The sequence below is a fragment of the Antechinus flavipes genome, chromosome 1, assembly GCF_016432865.1.
Source record: "Antechinus flavipes isolate AdamAnt ecotype Samford, QLD, Australia chromosome 1, AdamAnt_v2, whole genome shotgun sequence".
Lineage (NCBI taxonomy): Eukaryota > Metazoa > Chordata > Mammalia > Dasyuromorphia > Dasyuridae > Antechinus > Antechinus flavipes.
The window spans coordinates 166,033,008-166,055,042 of NC_067398.1; the positions used below are offsets into that span (position 1 = coordinate 166,033,008).

Consider the following 22,035-nt stretch of genomic DNA (forward strand, 5'->3'; position numbering starts at 1 on the left):
AGATATTTAGTTCTCTTCCAGGTTTTATTTTGCAATTGTATGTATTGAAGCTATTAAAGTTTTTGAATAGAAAGCTCTTTTTCATGTTTTTTTAATTGTGTTTTTGGAGTATGATCTTAATAATGGAATTATTGAGTCAAGAATTACTGTACATTTCATACAAAACTGTCACAGTTAATAAATTTCAGGTCCTTTTTTCTGCAATTGAATGCTCTAGGAACAGAAGGACCTCCCCCACCTCCTCCCACCCAATATATACACAGGGAAATTTCCTAGAGGACCATGTACATTGGCACTAATTTTTCTACTATTATTAGTATGGTTTTATTGACATTTGGTAGCTGCTAAGAGGATATTGTTTCACAGCAATTTGCAAAAATTCACCATGCTGTTAAGATTTATCTAAGATTGGTTCTTTTCTCTATGTAGAAACAATCCAATATTGAATTTCAAATCTAGAATATATACATGGATGGTCAAAATTTTTCCTGCTGTTTTGATTTGTCATCTTAATGGATGAATCTCAGCAAAAATAATGTTTTACTTAAAACTGATATCCAAAATGTTCTTTCTGGGGAGATGCAATCTGGGAACTAGGAAATAAAAAGGATACAGATGGTCTAAAGGAATGTCATTCTGGGTGAATTCTTTGGATAACAAAATCCTCAGGCAGTATTAGAGACTGAGAATGTGGCTCAAGGTTCTCCCATTTTTCTTACACTGAAGAAAAAAAATTATTTATTTTTTAGAAAAGGTCAAGATCAGATAATGCATTTGCTAAGGAAATGATAAACAATTTTCCAAACTTAATGCTACTGTTTACTGTGAGATCAACAAACTATCTAGAAAAAAATAACCTTTTTTCTCAAGTATTCATAAGTAGAGAGAAATTAGAATTATTATACTGGGTTGGGGGTGGGGGATTCTGGGAAGATAGCAGAGTAGGTCAATAAATTTAAAGCTCTCCAGATTTTTCCCACGGACAAGACAAATTTGTACCTCACAGCAAACTTAGACTGATGAATAATCAAGAGAACTTGGGCTAGAAATGGGGTCCTCAGGGTACAACCCAAGAAAATCCAAAGAAAGAGATTAACCCCTGTGAAGTACAAATACTTCCTGGCAGAAACACTAAGTAGGGAAGCTAGCTGAGTGTGTCTGGGGCCTCAAAAGAAACCAAAGAAACTTTCATCTGCTGGACTGTTTATGGAGTTGGGATTTGAGTCCTGGGAAGATTGAGGGAATCTTAGCTGATTAGGAATGCCAGGCCCAACTGTGCTACAGAAACACAGCAAGAAGAAACCATCACCTTCTGAGGCATAGACACTGCTGGCTGCTGGCACTTTAGGAGGGAGCTCTTGGTTTGGGGTTCCAAGTCAGAGGGAGAAATGAAGTGAAGCTTGAGGCACCATTCCCTACTCCATCATTAGAGGTGCTTACACTAATACTTCTTATCAAAAATAAATGAATTGGCAAAGAAGAAAGACCCAACTGTAGAAACTTACTATGAAAATAGGGAAGACTGGGATTCATCTTCAGAGAAGAACACTGAAGTAAAAAAACAAAAAGCTTCTTCTAACACAATGAGTAATGTTAAATGGCTCCCTGCCCAGAGAAAATTTATAGAAAAGCTCAAAAAAGAATTTAAAAGTCAAAAGAGAGACACTGAAGAAAAACTAAAAAAATAAATAAAAACCATCCAAGAAAAACAAGATTATGAAAAAAAGCTAACCAACTAGAAAAGAAAATTTGGAGTCTCAAAGATGAAAATAATTCTTTGAAAATTAGAATTGAGCAACTGAAAGCCAGTGAAGCTAAGAAATAACAAAAAAGATTATAAAGAATGAAAAAATAAAATATGAAACATAAGAAAAACAATAGATCTAAAGAAGAGGTCAAGAAGAGAATATATAAGAATAGTTGTATTACCTGAAATCTGACAAAAAAAAAAGAACCTTGACACAGTAATGCAAGAAATAATTCAAGAAAATTTTCTTGAAGTGATAGAACATGAGAGGAAGTAGAAATAGAAAAAATTCACCAATCACCACCTCAAAAAAATTCTTTGTGGAAAATACATAGGAATATTATTGACAAATTTCAAAACCCCATAATCAAAGAGAAATTTTTGTAAGAAACAAGAAAAAACAATTCAAATATGCTGGAGCTACAATTAGAATTGTAAAGGATTTATCAGCACCCGGAATAAAAGACTGCAAGTCCTGGAATCATATATATCAACAATCAAAAGAACTAGGTCTGTGGTCAAAAGTATCAAATCTAGCAGAATTATCCATAATATTGAATGTAAAAAAGGATATTCAATGAACTTGCAACTTTTCAGGACTTTCTATCAATCAAATTAAACAAAATAGAAAATTTAACATATAAGAGCCAATATCAAAGATCAAAGATTGATATCAGCAATAGGGTAGCTAAAAAGAAAGATTGGGGAAGAGTTAAAGTAAAAATATTTATTATGTTTTACAAATGAAGTACAGAAGAAGAATAGACTCAGAGACATTAGATGGGGGAAGAGGGCTCACAGTTCTGAAAACCTACTCACATGGGGAATGGGTTAAATAGGCAACACTATTTATATGCCATCAAGGGTATAGTACCCTCCAAAATCTATAAAGAAATATTGGGAGTAGAAAAGGGGCAGAGGGGGAAGCAAAGGTTGAGGGAAATAGACAAGGGAGGGATCCATAGATGAGGAGAGGCTAAGTAATAGCAAGGCAAGTTAAGGAGTAGAATTAAAGCAAGGAGTTAGCAGGGATAGGAAAGATGTGTGTGTGTGTGTGTGTGTGTGTGTGTGTGTGTGTGTGTGTGTGTGTGTGTATTTGCTTAACTATAGCCTGCTTGGGGAAAGTTGGTGAGGAGGAGGAATGAAAAGGGAAAAAAAGAATAAAGTAAATATGTGACGTAGAGAACAAACGAACAACAAGGAAGTAAAGACAAACGCTCATGAATATAATTTCTTCTACTATTACATATCCTTTCTTGAATAGATAATTTATCATTATATATTTTTAATCTTCCCTGATATTCTGCTGAGCATATGGCAATGTTCTGTTCTGTTCTATTTTATTTTGTTTTGTATTTCTTTTCTTTTTCTATTTTTTTTAAATAAAAAAATATACTTAGGTGTAGCCCAAGGATTGTGTATGTGTTTTGTTAGAGGGTATTGATATCAATCACTAGGGATTATAGTACTAATACAGCCTAATTCTTAAATTTACATATTTGATTTTATTATCTAAATTTTATTTGAACTTCTTTGTAACTTGTATCTCAATCAAGGTAAGATTAATAACAACAACAAAAAAATACATGGGTTCAAATACCAGGTCTGATACATACAGTCCACCTTGTAGAACTCATTTATTGGTTTCTGGACTCTAGTTTCTTTATAAAATGAGAGCTTTAGACTAGATAAACTCCTCTAAAGTTCCTGCACACAGTAGGCACTTAATAAATGTTTGCTGATTAATTGACCTAATTCCTAAGGCTAAATGTCTTGTTTATTCTGTACTGTGCCCTTTACAGTTTTCTCAGTCAATTGTTTTAGATTAAATTTAGTTTTATTGTTCTGGGGTTTGTTGAAAAAGCTTATGTTTACTTTACTCATATCTTTCATGACTTAGTGGACTTTTTCATATAAACTTTATAGCCTTTTTCAACCCTTGTTTTTCCCCCCAGATTAGCCTTTGTCAGGTACCCTCTTTCTTCCACCTTCTTTGAATTTTAAATTTATTTTTCTTGAAAGCAGATAATTTTCTTCTCAACTGACATTTTATATTATACTAGTTCCAAGTTTCATACACACAAGAGTAGAGAAAGAGAAAGTGCTTTGTATTATCTAAGTCTCTTCTTCTTAAAGTTGATGTGTTCATTAAAGTAATAAATAAGCTTTGTGGAGCTCCTCTAGAAATCTCCTTAGCAAAAACAGTAATATCTTCAAAATTATGGCTTTTATTACCAGGGGGCCCTGACTATAGATGACAATTCTGAGCCCAGCTCTGACCAGCATCATAGAGATTTATGCATAGATGTTTGGCACTAATTACTGGATAGTGGAAAGAGCTAAGAATAGCAGGGGGATCATCCTAAAGCAAAAGAAATCTAGGTAGCACAGTGAATAAAGTACTGGTGCTAAAGTTTCTTCTTCAATTCAAATCTGACCTCAAATATTTACTGGCAGTGTGACCCTGGTCAATTAACTCTATTTGCTTTAGTTTCCTTGTCTGTAAAATGAACTGGAGAAGAAAATGGCAAAGCACTCCTGTATCTCTGCCAAGAAAAATCCAAATGGGACCATGAAGAATTAGACATGACTGAAATACTGAACAAAAACAACAGCATTCTAAAACTCTAACTAGGATGATGTGATTGGGGCTTTGCTGCAGGGCATCAAAATATAGAACACATCAAAATTTAATTTATGTATTCCTTTTGCAGCTAGAAACAACTGAGTCTGGCATTTAGTGTGTAATAGTAATTAGTTTAAATATGAAATTACCAGATGTACCCATCTGGAGACACTATTGTATCCAATTCCTTCTCCTGCTTAGCTGAGTTTAATCTTGATTACTTCTTGTATTATTTTCACATCACCAATTTTAAAGTTGATTTGAGGACACATTTCATGATGCTTGCTCTAGTCACCCAAATTGCTGGTTAGAGCTCTGGATCATCCCAGCTTTGGGCAGAACATTTGATTAGATCACTGAAACTGAAAAAATTGAGAAGAGTGAGAGAAGGGGATGGAGTAGAAGAGTACAAGACAAGAAGGAAAAGGCAACTGGTACACTGGAGAACACAGCATTTACATCTTTACCTTGGTGCTCATATGGATAGATTCATTAATTCAATGGATATTTATTGAAAGCATGTCATCCAAGAGTTAATTAAGAGGAATCATAACAAAACCATATGTTATTAAACACCAAATGAGTTCCATTGTGAGAATGATTAGGAAAAGTTTTGTAGGATTTGAAGCAGACCTTGATGAATATGTAAAAATCATCAGCAAAGGCAGATTAAAAGAGGAACAAAGAGATTAGAGATATGTAGAGAGTAAAGACCTGGAGGTAAGAATGAGTATAGAATAAATGCATAAATCAGTCTACTTGGAATGGTGGTGGTGGTGGTGGGGGAGATGTGTTCATGTAGTAGGATGAAAGAAGATAAAACTAGAAAGAGAACTTTAAGAGTTTCAATTTTAACACACAATGAAGAATCATTAAAGGTATTAAGAAGTAGAATAAAAAATTAGAAGTGATAGTGACTTTTGTAGTTTTCAAAGAAGCTAAAACATATGCAAGTAATAAGATAATCTTTTATTTATTTTTTTAAAGTGGGTCTCCCTATCTTGGACAGATTGAAAGTATAGCAGCTTCTCACTAGCCTGATCCCAATAATGATCAGTGTACAAGTTATAATCTGTTTAGGTTTTATAAACTGAGCTAATTCACCTCTCCCTAAAACTTGGTGACTCTACACTCCTTAGAGGCTCACTGTCTTGGCACAAGATTCAGTGTAGACTCCTGATTAGCTTTTAGCCCTGTGATAGGGGTTCAAACTTCAGCAGCAGGAAATAATCAAATACTGCTATGCTCAGCCTCATTTATTTCTTTTAAAAAGAAATTTCATATAAAATTTATTTTAAATATACATTTGATATGAAAAGTGAGGAGCTGCTCTACACTCAAAATTTTCTCATGTACATATGAATTAGGCACATAATCTTAAAGTCATCTCTGTCTATACATTGCTAAAAATATAGCCACATTTAGAAACTGGAGTTTATAGTGGCAGCATCCAAAGTGACTATTTCTATTGACTGTTGTAAGCACAAAAAACATTGTCATGAATCCCAGGGTTTCCACTAGGATGACATTGTTTTTTATTGTAACATTTAAAGGGAGTTATGTCATAATATAACTAGATGGTCCAGAATACTTCCCTTTTGAATATCTATTATAATGTAGAGATAACCTGGGTTTTTGAAATCTAAGCTAAATGAGTGCAAGTTTAGGCAACTCCTATCAACTTTCTACCAATCTGGGCAAACAAACAAGTGTCCACAATGTGCTAAGTGCTAGGGATACAAAAAGAGGTGAAAGACATTCTTTCAAAGAACTCACAGTTTAGTAAGTGAACACACAACAAATATATGTAAAACAAGCTATACAAATGATAAATAAGAAATAACAGTGAGAAAATACTAGAATTGAGAAAGTTTGGAGAAAGCTTCCAACAAAAAATTGCATTTTAGTTGTGACTGAAAGGAAATCATGAGCAGAGCAGAAAAGGGATGCAGAATATGACAGGATGCGGGGACAGCCAGTGAAAAATGCTTAATTAGAAGGAAGAAAACACATAAAAGAAAGCTAGAAGATGGGAGGGAAGTGTACACATCTTACAGGTAGCATGGCTTCAAAGTGGTCAGGAAAAGATGTGAAGGCCTGGTTCTGAGCAAGACAAGGAAGACCTCCTCATCACTAAGTATTTAGAAGCAGAATCTAAGGTTTCAGTGATGGAGATGGACTGATGATATTAAAGGAAGAAGATAATGGTAGGAGTGTATTTTCATGAAGGTAGAACAATGAGTTGGTGTTTGTAGTTGTACAGCCCGCCGGCTGTAGTTTGAGGACCCTTGCAGTCTAAAGCTTTGCTCATAGGGGAGCCCTTCTGGTCTTTCTTCAGAATTTTTTTTTTAAACTATTACCTTTAGGCTAGGTTCTAACAAGCTCATTTCTTTTGTTGTTCGTTGTTCAGTCATGTTTGACTCATGACATTTCTTTTTTAAAATATATATCTTATTTTTACAAATACATGTAAAGATAATTTTCAACATTCAGTTTTTGAAAACATTTGTGGAAAAGTTTGTGGAAAACTTTTTCTTCTCTCCCTTGCCCCTCAAGACAGCATACAATCTGATATAGGTTAAATATGTGCAATTCTTTTAAACATATTTCCATATTTGTCATATTGTGCAAGAAAATCAGATCAAAAGGGGAAAATCAGAGAAAGAAAACAAACAAACAAAAAAGATGAAAATACTATGTTTCACTCCTTATTCAGTCTCCATAGTTCTCTCTTTGGATGTGATTGGCATTTTCCATCCCAAGTCTATTAAAATTCCTTGAATCACCACATTGTTGAGAAGAGTCTTCACAGCTAATCATCACATAATCCTATTACTTTATACAATGTTCTCCTGGTTCTGCTCACTTCATTCCGCATCAATTCACGTAGGTCTTTCCAGGCTTTTCTGGAATCAGCCTGTTCATCATTTCTTATAGAACAATAATATTCCATGACATTTCTTGGCAAAGACACTGGTTTGCCATATTCTTCTTCAGCTCACTTTAGAAAAGAAGAAACTAAGGCAAACATAGTTAAAGTGTCCTGAATCACATAGCTAGTAATTGTTTTAGGTAAGATTTGAACTCAGGAAGATAGTCTTCTTGACTCCAGTTCTGATGCTCCATCCACTTAACTCTAGCTCATTTCTTAGACTATATAGAAAATCAGAAAGCTCTGTGTGTCTGTGTGTGTGTGTGTGTGTGTGTGTGTGTGTGTGTGTGTGTGTGTGTGTGTGAAAGAGAGAGGTTTGGTGAGAACAGCAAGAAGTCACAGCTGATAGTCTCATTTTAAGGGGAAGGATCAGAAAATTCTACCAAATCCTCCCTACCCTATTCTCCCCCAAACAAAAAAACTCTGCCTTAAACTATTTTAATACACCATTTAGGTACAATTCAGAGCAACTCACTTCAGCAACAAACATTACTATCCGATATAACATTTGGTTTTCATAATGATTACACTAGGTCAACAAGAATAAAAGCTAAATGTTGTTCAGTGTATTTTGTTTAAGAAGGCAAGGAATATACATTTTATAAAAATATATTGTTGAAATAAAACTTGATTTACATATTTTTAAACGTCCATTTTTATTATCAGTTTTTGGGGATTTACAGTTGGGGCCCTAAAAAGGAAAAAAGAGAGCTAAACAATGTTTCTGTTTAAGAAGGAAAGGAATATACATTTTAGAAAGATATCTGTCCCAAATAAATAAAATAAAATTTAACAGTTGGCATTTAAAAGAGTAAGCCTTAATTAATTCAGATATTTAATTTATCTGAAATATTTTTCTTCAACAATGTAGGATAATTAAGGTGGTTTTGACTTTTCAACATTTGTGGTCAAGAAAGTTATTTAGCTTTTCATAAATGAGGAAATTGCATTATAACATAAAACTATTTTTGCTCTATCAGTGGTGAGTACTTTTTAAATTTAGAATTTAATGCTTCAGGGCAGGATAAGGATAAATTTGTATAGTTTGTATTAATGTAACATTAAGAGAGGCTAATGTAGTGTGAGGAGCTAAGAGGAAGATGGTTATCATTTTGCACATGACACAAGAGATCTAAGGTATGTCTAAACATGCTTTATAGTTGTTGCTTAAATGGCTACATTATAAAATTCAATAGCCTTTTTTTTTTTTTTTTTTGCCAGGGCATCAAAATGAAAATCCCAAATGGCCTTTACCAGTCAGGATCTTTTCAATGTTCTGGTTTTACCCAGCATAGTTGGTCCCTAAGGACATAAAGCCAACATGTTTCAGAATCAGTTAAAATAGGGAAAAGTGCTATAGGAAATGCGCAACACATGCAAATTGTTACAAAGATGAAAACTTATAGTACTTTGGAAAATTTTTAAAAATTCTGTCTTCTGTGTCTGAAAAGAAACGTGTAAGTTAGAAATTTTGACAGAGCTCACATCTGTTTTTAAAATGAAATCGAAATATAGTCATTCCTTCATCAACTGATTATTAGATGACAGTTATATCAAAGAAACTGTCCTAGATGCTGGGGGAACATAAATTTAGATAAGGAGTGCTCCTTGCCATCATCTGACTTAACATTTAAGCAGTAACATTATGGGACCAATACAGAGAACTTTAATTGCATTACAAATTGTGATGTAAAGTTTAAGGGGAAAAGAGTTTCAATTTTAAAATTAGCCAACAAAGAAGGCTTCCTAGAACAGGTAGCATTTTAGATGAGTTACTTTACCTATTCATGAAAGGGTAGACTTCAAAAAGCAGAGCCAACATTACCAGAGTGAAGGAATCCCATGAACAAAGTCAAAAATCACAAAATTAGCAGGTAATCAGATCTGAACCCTGGGATTAAGTACTAGGAAGCAGTGCTAGATTTGGAGTCAGAATCATTTACATGTATTTCTGAGCAAGTCATATAAATTCTTTCAGCCTTTGTTTCCTTATCTGTAAAATGGGAATAATAATATATCTCACAATGTTATTATGAGTGCCAAATGAAATAACTTATGTACGGGGAAGCTAGGTGGCACAGTGAATAGAGCACCAGCTCTGAAGTCAGGAGGACCTGAATTCAAATCTGGTCTCAGACACTGAACAATTTCCAGCTGTGTGACCCTGGGCAAGTCACTTGACCACAATTGCCTCAGCAAAAAAGAAAAAAGAGAGAAAGAAAGACAGAAAGAAAGAAAGAAAGAAAGAAAGAAAGAAAGAAAGAAAGAAAGAAAGATAGAAAGAAAAAAGAAAGAAAATATATAAATTATTTTGTAAACTTTAATTTGTTGTTGTTCACTTCTGTCTATCTCTTTGCGATCCCATTTGAGGTTTTCTTGGCAAAGATTCTGAAGTTGTTTGCCATTTCCTTCTGTTCATTTTTATACCGAAGGAAATTGAGGCAAGCAGAGTAAAATGGCTTCCCCAGGATCATACCATTGCCACTAAACATGTGTCCACTAATCATATAAACTTTTTTCAGACTTAAGTGTCCTCATCTGTAAAATGGGCCTAATAATGTACCTCACAAGGTTGTAAGGGCCAAATGAAATAACATATGGAAATGACTTTGTAAACTTTAGAGTGCTATATAAATATTAACTGTTCTTTTTCCCCCTTGTAGAAAAATGTACCCTGCTTTTTTGTACTATATTATCTGAATAGTTTCTCTTTTATCTCTATAATGCAGATATAAAGAACCTGCCTCCATGAGATAGGTTATACATAATCCTAAAATTATGAACCAATTTTCAGAGCTCCTATGCAACACTTTCTTTTTTTTTCCTTATCTTAAAAAGTATAGAAAAAAGGGAAAGATAGTGTGGTAGATAGAGTAACTTGTTATAGAATTAAGAGGAACTGAGCTAAAATCTTATCACAGACACATAATGACTGTCAATTAACAAGTCGATTAATTCCATTTCCCTCAGTTTCCTCATCTGTAAAATGAGAATAATAATAAAATCTACTTCATAGGGTTGTGAGGATGAGATGAGATTTTATATACATATACATACATACATATATATATATATATATACACACACACACATATACATATGCATATTGTTTTGCAAACCTTAAAGTATTATATGTTAGTTTTGGTTTTTTTGGGGGGAGGGTAGTGATTATTAGATGACAGGCCCATGGCCTCAAAAACAATATACCCCTGCTTCTAGACCTGATCATTATACTTAGAATATATGAAAATGAGAAGTGAGTAGTAACTATGGAGGGCAGTGGGTTCCAACCCAATGATCATAGCTGTTATAGACAATTAGACCTAGAAGAAACCTGAGAGGTCATTTAGTCCAACCCTCTTATTTTACAACTGAGGATTCTAAAATCTAGAGATGTGCCAGCTCAAGTTTATATAATTAGTATTCACAGAATCACTATCCAGGTCTTCTGACTCCAATCTCCTCAATCAGAATAAAAACAAAATTCACAAAATAAAACTGTCTCTTTTCTTGAAAAAACTGTCCCAGAGATCCTGTTTGCCACATCAATAAATGAGTCCAGAAAAGCATGTTCCTGAGAGCTATATAGTCCTGGCTTTGCTACTGACAATTGAATGATTTTTTAGTCAAGTCACCTTAAAATGAAGAATTGGAACTACATGATCCAAAGTTCCAATTCTATGAGCCTAGATTTACTATGAAATATCTTCCTTACATAAGCTATTCAGGCCAAATCTCTGCTTATTTGTGTCTATCTTCCAATCAGAATGTTCCATAGCTACTTTTCTGCAGTCCTATCTTTTCTACTATTCAGTAGGTAAATATTAACTCATTTATCTATAAAGCATCTATCAACTTTGCCTTAACATTGCCTACAACCTACTAAAGTAATAATATAGAAATGAAACAATTTTCCAAGCACTCTTTATTCAAAATGGTGACCATTCATATTGAAGACTAAACAAGAATCATATATTTAGAACTGGAGAAAACCTCAGTGTTCATCTAGACTATTTCACCCATTCTATAGATGAGGAAAATGTTCCTAGGGAGGGGAAGTTATTAGTCCAAGGTTACATTGGTGTTAAGTGGCTGGAATTTAAAATCAAATTCTTTGATTTTAAATCTGGTACCCTGGCCTTTCGAAAGTCCTTTATCAACTATGTTGATAAAATAAGCAAGGTATGTGTGTGTGTGTGTGTGTATGTGTGTGTGTGTATGTTTGTATATGTATGTAATCATTATAGAAACATGCTACAATCCTAAAACATGGTAAACTCAGAATAATACCAGGCAAGAAGAACAATCATGCTCTAATAACATTATATAAGGGAATTATGCATTAGAAAGACCAATTGTTATAACAGAAATTAGCCTCAACACAATATTTCATATTGGCAGTACACAGTATCTCACTCAATTCCCAATTAATAAAAGTGATTAGAATCTTCTATAAACAAAATGGGAAACCACTTCGAGGAACTGGGAGAAAAGATTCCTACAAGATTCTGTGAGAGAATCTGCAGTAACACAAATGACAGAAGAAACTCCTAGCCTGCTGAATTCTGTAAAAAAAACAAAAACAAAACAAAACAAAAAAGCTGTAAAGACATATGCCTATATTTCATAGGTGCATGGGTGGGTGCATTTTATTTCTTTTTTAAAAAATCAATAATATTTTATGTTATGGTAAGCTTTTTTTTTTTCTTTTCTTTCTGATAACTGACATAGTAAAAACGTTTGAATGTACATCATAGAATTAAATCCTAGCGATGGACTGGATATTTCAACAGCTTTCTCTCTTCCCCCAATTTCTTTTGACACTTAGATTTTTTTAGCTGCTGGTCCCTTTTTCTTCTGGCCACTCATGCAGATTTGTTAGCCAAGTGAGTTACAGTAACTTAAACAATCCAAGGGAAACAGTATATGTCCTAGAGTGGCCTCTAGGGAAGTTATTAGGGAAAGCAGTTTATAAACACACTATATCCTATAGATGTGAGAAAATGTGGACATTAGAGGTATTTGAAAGGATTTTCCGTTTCTAAACTCAGCACACTTTTAAAATCTCATGAATCAAAGTCTACCAAAAAGAATAAAAATAATCACCTTGCTGCTTGAATATATTCATCTCTATCGGGCTAGTTAAAATACAGGTAACAAACAAAAGGAAAGAAAGGTGGAGGGGGACTTTCACTTTATGCAAATTTTACACAATATTTTGGGGAGGTGACTCCACCCCAGTACTATGGAAACGCACGCGCGTGTGAGTGTGTGTGTGTGTGTGTGTGTGTGTGTGTGTGTGTGTGTGATCGCGCGCGCTTTCCTTTAATTCTCCCCCAGCCAGATGAGCAGGCAGAAGGATAAACCCTGAGCAGAGGCAGCGCCAGCGCAGTCCGAGAGAGAGGAGGGGACTGGACTGCACAGGACAGAGTGAGGGCTTCTCAACCTCGTCGACTTTGCTCTTTAAATTGGTCTCAAAGCCGATTACAGCTGATCTCCCACGTGACGTTTTACCTTCTGTCTCCCCTAGAGCGAATTGCTCGTGTACAATCCTCCTTGGGCTGATGTGCGTCTCCCCAGACAGACTCCGTTGCGGTTTGGGGAACGAACTTTTTTGGGGGGCGTGGGGTAAGAAGACTGCTGCTGGGAGGGCCGGGCGGAGTCTGTAGGAGGCTCTGGCCGCAGACAGCTGGGCCTCCTGGAGAGCCCAGAGGTCCCTCTTGCCCTAGCCCGGGGACTGAAGCCGCGACTGCAGCAGCTACAACAAACAGCAGCATTGAGAACGGGAGAGCACCCTTGACGCCAGTGCCCGAGGGGAGGCCCGGGCACCGGCCATCCCCCGAGGGTCGAGTGGCCTCGGGGAGGCTAAGGGGCTCCCAGTTCCCCAGGGAAGAACAGAGGAGCCACTGGCCGCACTGCACCCCTACGCGGGGAAGCAGAAAGCGGCTTGGAGCCGTCCCCTCGGGGGTGGAGTGGGGGAGCTTTCACAGATATGCCGGGGGGCTCCCCGAGCTAGGGGCCCGCCGAGGACGCGAGCCCCCCAACCCACAGGCCGGCCCGGGCCCCCCTTCGCAATGCAGAAGAGCGTGCGCTACAACGAGGGGCACGCCCTGTACCTGGCCTTCCTGGCCCGCAAGGAGGGTACGAAGCGTGGCTTCTTGAGCAAGAAGGCGGCCGAGGCGAGCCGCTGGCACGAGAAGTGGTTTGCTCTCTACCAAAATGTGCTCTTCTACTTCGAAGGAGAGCAGAGCGGCCGGCCCGCCGGCATGTACCTGCTGGAGGGCTGCAGCTGCGAGCGGACGCCCGCCCCGCCCAAGGCGGCGTCTGGGGCCGTGGGTGGCAAGGACTCTTTGGATAAACAGGTAGGTTCCCTGTCCTTTCCCTCTCCTCAATGCCCTCCCTTTCTCCTCCCGCCCCAAGCTGCGTCTTCTTTTAGGGGTTCTGAGGGCACCCGGTTAGAGATGCGCGTAGCCCATCAGAATTAAGGCAGCAGGGCAGCTTAGGAGAGCGAACTTCAACTCCCCAAGGTTAGAGCGGGGATATTTTCCAGAGCCACCCTTAGGGGGAAAAATTAAATGTAAAAACTGAATCAGAGCAATTCATCCCCTCCTCCTCTAGTGAACTGAAAATGAGGATGGTGGTAGAGCTCCTCTTGTCTTGTAATTTGGGGGGCTTTTTTCTTCCAGGCGCTTGATAGGGAGCAATGGTCATTGTTAGTGTCACTGATTAAGGTTCGCCGCTTCCCCCACTGTTTTGGCTGAAAGAGTTCGGTCCGGTGACACGTGAAGACACCTGTTGGATTTCACGTGGCTAGAAGAGATGAGCTAACGAATCTGGAAAGTTTAGTTTTCTACTTAATATGGCTGATGGCTGTGTGTTCCTGAAAGTGCATGAACACCGCTGACGTTTCTGTAAAGCTAAAAAGCCGGGTTCATTTTGGTAAAAGTGAAAAACGCTTTGTTTATGGCTTTCTGGTCAGTTGTGGTTTGTGACCGTTTGCCGTGCTAACTTTTGATGTATTGTTTCTAATTAAGGGGCACCTGGTGAATTCCCTTAGGTTAAATTGTGTTGTGTATTCTGCAAATGTCCCAGAAAATTCATATTTCTCGTCTTTAGAAATGAGATAATCTAAAACGTACTGACTGGGTGGAGGTGGGGGTTAGGGAGTGTGGGAGAATTACCTCTTCAATTTTGGGTGATAGTTTTTAATAGCTTTATTTTGTACTTTTCTAGGAATACAATTGCCTATAGCTGCAGAAAGATGCTAGAAAACATCAATTTTTCCTGTTTTAATTCTTCTTGGGTCTTAGAATTATAGTTGATTAATTTTTCTGTCCAGCATTTTTCTACTATGATTGATCCTGAAAATCCATGCCCAAGAACACAGGTTAATTACCTGAGTTCCATAGACATATTTCTTACCTGAATTCTCAGTACCAAACAATGAATACTTGTGATGAGATGAAAAGATATGAAAACTAATTAAACTGAAAGTTTCTAATTTTTCTGCTTTAGTTTTTGGCAGCCAGACTCAAATCTTCAATAAGCTGATCAAACTTTTTGAAGAAAGATTCAGAGATGGAAGCTGATAAGAATAAACACTTTGACTTTTGAGCACTTTTCTCTAGGGGTTTTTGAAAATCCCTGTCTCTCCTTCTCCCTCCCAACTCCCTACTAATATAGAAATAGAGTAGAAGCATGATTTTAGTTGACCCAGAGATGCACTCTGGCTTGATAGATAGAGAGGCCGACTTCAGGAAGTTCAATATTTGACTCTTATCTGTTGGCTGTGTGACTCTGAGCAAGACATGTAATGTCTCAGTGCTCTAGAACTTAGAGTCTAGTTAGCTCTATACTTGCTGACTAATTTTCTTATCCAGGAATTTCCTACAACAGTGAAAGTGGACACAAGTCCAATTCCTTTCTTTAAACCCTTTAATCGACAAATTTGACAAATTAAATGAGGAAAAGGAACACTGAAATAGGAGGGATCTTTTCTAGCTTTTTTTTTTTTTTGTAGTCAATTTGTTTATTTTGAAAGTGGAGTAATGGTAGTTGTTTTCAAAATGAGGAAATTCACCTTGAATAGTCTCTGCAGAAACAAATCTCACATTTTTTTTTAACCATTAAAAAATTCTGGATAAAATAAAATATTTGAAATTGCTTTGAGTATTCCTTCACTTCATTAAAATGCATGTGTTTATTTATTTAATTTATTAAAGATTTATTCATTTTTTATTTATTAAATTTATTTAAATATATTTATTAAAAACATTAAAAAAAAAACTACTCTGCCTTAAGCACAGCATTGGATTTTCCTGGTATTGATTTGATCTAACATCCCTGTGAGGCTGGGTGATCCATTGTTGGTTGGATTTTGCAAAGAGACCCGAAATGTGGAGTTCTCCAGGGGACATGATGACAGGACTAGATATATTAAACATATGTGAGTTCCTTGAAGATGTGGATATTGGACTTTTTGTTACCTTGTTTCCCCTAGGATTTACCACAGTGCTTTATATATAGTGGATACATTTTTTTATTGAACTGAATTGACTTGAGAGAACTTATAATTCAGTATGTGTCTATTAGAGCATAGACTTCACCCTTTTTTTTTGGTGATTGTTCATGCTCTCCATCAGCAAAAATTTGATCATGGATCCCCACTATGTGTATATTTAGTTATTATACATATATTATTGTCTTAATGTTATATACAGTATAAAACTTACAGAAAAATAGAAATAAGAAAAGTTGAGTTAAAGATGAAATAAAATCCTAGATTTTAACAAAGAACAACTGTAGTTGTCTGAATAGGGGAATAGGAAAATTACTATGGATTGGAGAGGGGAGAATACAGGGAAAACTAAGTAGGAAGGTATTACAATATCCAGTAAAAATGTGATGAAGGCCTGAATGAGAGTGGGAGCTGTGTAAGTATAGAGAAGGTTATATGGGAGAGATATGGGGAAAGTAGAACTGAAAAGATTTGGCAGATGATTTCTATGCAGCATGAGGAAAAGTGCTGAGTCGAAGGTGACACCTAGATTTTGTGAACCTGGAAACTGGAAGGATGGTGGTGCTCTTGACAGAAAAAGGGAGAGGGATGAACTGGGAGAAGATAATGAAATGAGACTTTTAATGCAGATCACAGCCCGTCCATATCCACTTTTCTTTTGTGACTTATGCTGCTCCATCTAAAATGAAAAATTAGTGTGTGGACAGGGGAGTGGAAGAATACAGAGCCTACCTTCTTATTGGATCTGCTTTAGCCACAAGATGTTCTCAGAGCTTGGAAAGGAAAGGTGATAAGCTGTGCTGGTTCTCAAAGTCACCTATGCAGCTTTTGCTGTAGGTGCCAGTATGTGGTTAGTTTAGAACTGCTCTGAGGGCATTCCAGCTCAGAACTGGGTAGCTTAGGAACTTGCTAGCAACATCAAGGAAAGAAGAAAAATGGAGAAGTATTGGAATTTTTAAGGGGTAGTTGTGTTAGAAACAAGACCCATATTGGCTCTGTTGGGAGGGTGAAATGCAATTCATTTTTTTCACCTCATGATTGGTTGCTGGCATACCCTTGGAATGAATCCCTGGTCCACACTTTGCAGACCCACTGTACTGGAAAAACTTAAAATGATAGACTCTTAAGAGATTTTTAAAAAACCAAACTGTACAAGATGATATAGTCTAACCTCATCTTATAGATGAAAAAAATTGAGGTTTAGAGAAGAGAAATGACTTCATAAGATAATAGATGTAGAGAGAACTTAGAAACATTATAGTCTAATACCTGCCTCCCCCCACCCCCATTTCACAGGTGAGAAAACTCGAGGCTCAAAAGCTTAGGTCTTCCTGAGTAATTCCAGAACCCTATCTGCTATACTACTGATTCTCAAGTGAGAATCTCAGGATTTTCACTGTGTGTGATCTCAAGAACCCTGGTAATTCCTGAGACCCTTTTTTTGAGGGGGGTCTTTAAGATTAAAACTATTTCCATAATAATACTAAGATATTTTAATATTTGATATGTTAAGTATAGATATTGTAATCCGTATAAGCAAGAACACTTGATGAAGAGTCCTCAGTAATTAAAGTAATTAATAAATATAATAAATAAATAAAAATAAAGTAATTAAAGAGTATAAAGGGGTCCCCAAACCCAAAACTTTGCAAGTCATTGCATTATACTCTATAACTTTCCAGACTTGTCCAAGATCAGATAGTTGAGAATATACTGGGCTTATAGAGAAATTCATGTATTTTTCCAGAGTGTTCACCCTGTTTTAAAGACCTGGGGGCCATATGATCATAGACAAACTAATAGGGGCTCTATAGGTTTTTTCCTTGTACTTTTTTTTTTTTTTTGGAATTTTCTTGTACTCTTTCTTTTGGTGCCTCAGTGGGTCTGTGATATATAGTCTCAATGTGGTTAATTCTTACACTCATGGCATAGATCTCATATCTCAACCCATCCATGACTTCTTATTCTGAGCAACTCTTCACTTCTTTCCATAAGTGTTTTATAGGAGAACTATGCAATTCATTGATGTTCTTCATATTAAGAAGCATGACACATTCTTTAAGTTCTCCTAAATTTAGCTAACGTGATCTTTGTTTCCAAGTTAGCAGGGAAAAAATGGTACTGCGTTTCACCTTCCAAATATGTCTTGAAAGAAAGGCTTACTTTTACAGTCCTTTCCAAGGAAGTAACCAGAGTTGGTGCTTTCCATTGACTTGCTTACAATCTTTTCATGGTGGGTTAATTCTCAAGGACAGTAACTATAATATCATCATAAGGGTTTTGATGAAAAAATTCTTTTGAAGAAATAACAACTTTTTTATTTCTCTTGAAAAGTCATGCTTCTGATATTGAGTAAAAGGAAAGGAACATATTTTCTTAGAACCAATCATATAGATCTGCCTCATTTTGCAAGACTAACATGATGAAGAACAAATCTTCTGTGAAAGAAGTATTTGATATTACAGAAGCTTCAAACAAATTGTAGAGCTAGAGATCAAGCATTGCATTTTTGGTTGCTGATGTCTTTAAAAGTAAAACAAATCTCAGAAAATAATTAAGGAAAATAGTCAAATCTTGAAAAATGATATTCACAGTTATACTTTTCAAAGAGAGGAGTTTGTTAAAGATGAATCTTTTTAAAGTGATATTATTTCAACATTAGTCTTTACTTATTTATTTTTATTATAGCTTTTTATTTACAAGATATATGCATAGGTAATTTTTCATCATTGACAGTTGCAAATACTTTGGTTCCAACTTTTTCCCTCCTTCCCCTTATCCTTTCTCCCAGATGGCATGTTGACCAATACATATATTAAAGTATAAGTTAAATACAATATATGTATATATGTCCAAACAGTTATTTTGCTATACAAGAAGAATCAGTCTTTGAAATAGTGTACAATTAGCCTGTGTAGGAAATCAAAAAATGCAGGTGGACAAAATAGAGGGAATGGGAATTCTATTTAGTGTTTCATAGTCATCTCCCAGAGTTCTTTCCCTGAGTGTTGCTGGTTCAGGTCATTACTGCTCTATTGGAATTGATTTGGTTCATCTCATTTCAACATGGGTCTTTTAAAAAGATTTGGGTATAACTTTTGAAAAATGACTTAATAACATTTGAAAATTGATGATGACAAAATGGATAGAGAAAATGGCTGAAGTCAGAAAAACCTATTGAGGGTTCAAATTCTGTATTTAGCATTTTAGCTCTGTGAACCTAGCTACATCACTAAGATCTGGTGTACTTTGCTAGCATATAAACAGATGCAGCATGCTAGCAAAAGGAGTTAGCAGACCTGGAGTTTTCTGTGCTGATGAAATCATAGATTTTTCCTTACCCAGATATCTTGCTTAGAGGGTTGTTATGAGAAAGGCATACTTTTGAAACTTGAAAGTGATAGAGAAATACAGGTTGTTATTCTTTGCCATCTAACCTATTTGTTACCATATGTTTCTTCCACATACATCCAGAACTATCATTTTTACTATCCAACTTCAGTAAAGCATTTTGTTCAGGTGTAATATCATTTATATAAGGGAGATATCTCTTTAGATGTAGAGGTTTAAGGGAAACCTCATATCAGTGACAGATTAAACACTCATTCTAGTTTTGAAAAAATTAAAAATTATATGATCTCAGTTTGTCACCTCATTATCATTTAGTTCTTTTACTCTTATTAGTCTTTTCCTATTTCAAATGTAGTGTACTATAGAATTATGCATAGCTAGTTGCATGTAAGTTGTATGCATCAAAAATGATTTTTGGATCTCAATTTTTAATTTATGGTGTTTAATTGGTGCTCAGGAATCAATCCAACTGTTGTTTATTGACTAAGAATATCTAGAATTAAAACAAATACCAACTAATAGTATACAAAATTTAAAATATCAGGAGGGCAGAATGACTCATTACTTGTACTTTGTAATCATCTTTTTACTTTGCAGAATCAAAACCAATACTAATCTATATCCTCACAGATTAGCAAAATTCAGTTATTTGAAGTTTTGCCATATCTTGTGCTATGGTGCAGCTAGGGGACATCATGAATTGAGTGCAAGGCTTGGAATCAGGAACATACATCTTCATGAGTTCAAATCCTGTCTCAGACATTTACTAGCTATGGGACCTTGGGCAAGTCATTTCATCCTGTTTGCCTCAGTTTCCTTATCTATAAAATGGGTTGGAGAAGGAAATGGCAAATCACTTTAATATCTCTAACAAGAAAAATGCCAAGGAGGGTCATGGAGTCAGACAAGCCTAAAAAACATAGAGACTTATAGGTTTTTTGTTGTTGTTAACAAAAGTTTGTTAAATGCATTTTAAATTCAGAATGTATACAGCTGAAGGATTTGCCTATTTGAAGAATCAGAATGTGTGTACAATCTATTAAATTTATCAGAAATAATCCTCTTAGAAAATTAATTAGCCTAAATAGCAAAATCTTTAATCTTTTCAAGTATCATCAGATATTTGTCAAATAGCCAGATAACACTGTGATATATAATAAGATGTTAAAAGTTTAAATTTTTATTTTATAATAATTGATTGTGAGATTAATTCAAAGTGTTTTTCCAAATCTGTTAATTACATTTCCAGTATGGAAATGTACTTCTAGGAGTCTAAGGAGTTGGAATCCATTAATTTTATTCTTCAGTGTAGCCAAGTTTGGCATATTCTTTCCAAGGAATTTGTGTGTGTGTGTGTGTGTGTGTGTGTGTGTGTGTGTGTGTGTGTGTGTGTGTGTGTAAAGAAAACATATTGGCAGCTTCCTGCAGAAATAATGACATTAGTAGTTGGAGCAGAGACCCAGAAAGCAGATGTTCTCACAGTTTTTACTTGTTACTTGGCTCCTGAGATACTTATGCTTCAATGAAAATCAGAAATATGAAATCAATTTGCTCCAAACTGGTAACAGTGGATACAGAGCACCAAAAAATATACTTCTAGGGAAAATGCCAGAAAAAAAATAACAAAAAGAAGAGTGGTATATCTATATTTAAACAATATGTTTTTGTTTTCTTTTTTGATGTATATGGGAAGAATTGAGGCAGGAAATTTTAGGTAGATTTATAGCAATCAAAACAGGATAAAGGAGAAAAGAAGTTTAAAATGTATATCTGAGACTTGATGTTGTTTTAAGTCTTTGATCATATCTACGTGGGTATTCCCTGCAGTGGTGAAGATTACGGCCCATCCATCCATGATTGACTGCCTCTTCTGTGAGATTCTTGTCAATTTCTTTCCATAAATCCTTCACAGAGAGGTGGGCACAGTGTACCCACTGTGCTGGGGACTTTCCTCTCACTCTCTAGATGTTAAGTGGATACCAGTGGTGCATGTAGGCTATGCATCAGTTATTTCCCATTCTTTCTATGTGACTGGGTCATCTTTTTTCCTGTCTAGTCCTCCATTTTTTTTCTGTTGAATTCTCATTGTTGTTTCTCCTGCTCAATTCTCAACTGGGAATGTGTTGTAGCTTACTTATGCCTCTCTCTGTTGCTCTTTGGATGATCTTGAACTATTATTTGAGTACGGATATTCATGACTTATCGACCTAAGTCTTAAAAAAATGATGACATTCACAAATGGTAAAAGAAATCCATGTATTTTGTTTTCTGTTTAATTCTTATATCTATATTTATTCCTTTTTGTATTTTTTTCTTGTGTTTTTTCTTTGTTCATTTAATATGTTTATTTCCCAGAATTAAGAAGTATCTTTTACTCTCAGAATACTCTGTATAATAGTACAAAAATGATTACATGTAGAGAAAATAAATATAAAATTGATCAAATGGCAGGAGTCCTTAGAATGAGCAAAGATAAATTCTGGAAAATGGATTTAACTGTATTTTTCTTTGTTATCTATATGTTTATAGGAAAGAATTGGGTTGGTGGAAGACAAGAGTATTGCTAGAATGTATTTAGTCACAATTCTTCTTGATTCCTTACTCTTCCTCATCCCAATCATTGAATCTTTTGTGAAATCTTGTTTCTAACTCACATCTGACTTTTCTTTTACTTGTAGAGTCACCAACTAGCTCTGAACTTCATCACTTATTGCCTAGATTATTGCAGTAATCTTCTAATTGGTCTCTGTAACTCAAGTCCCTCCCCATCCTAACCCATGCTCCATACATCTGTCAAAGTCATATTTACAAAATACAGATCTGACCATGCCAATTCCAGGATCTTCTTATTACCTTTGGAA

The 22,035-nt window shown here is 35.7% G+C and overlaps 1 protein-coding gene across 3 annotated transcripts in view; it reads left to right on the top strand.

Moving 5' to 3' along the window:
• Positions 1-12,625: 12,625 nt before the first annotated feature.
• Positions 12,626-22,035, top strand: part of RASGRF2 (Ras protein specific guanine nucleotide releasing factor 2) — a 305,151-nt gene continuing 295,741 nt past the window's right edge. For all 3 annotated transcript variants that reach the window (XM_051992842.1, XM_051992826.1, XM_051992833.1), the window contains exon 1: positions 12,626-13,667. In XM_051992842.1, the coding sequence (XP_051848802.1) occupies positions 13,380-13,667 (288 nt within the window). In that variant the 5' untranslated portion in view covers positions 12,626-13,379. The remainder of the gene's footprint in view (positions 13,668-22,035) is intronic.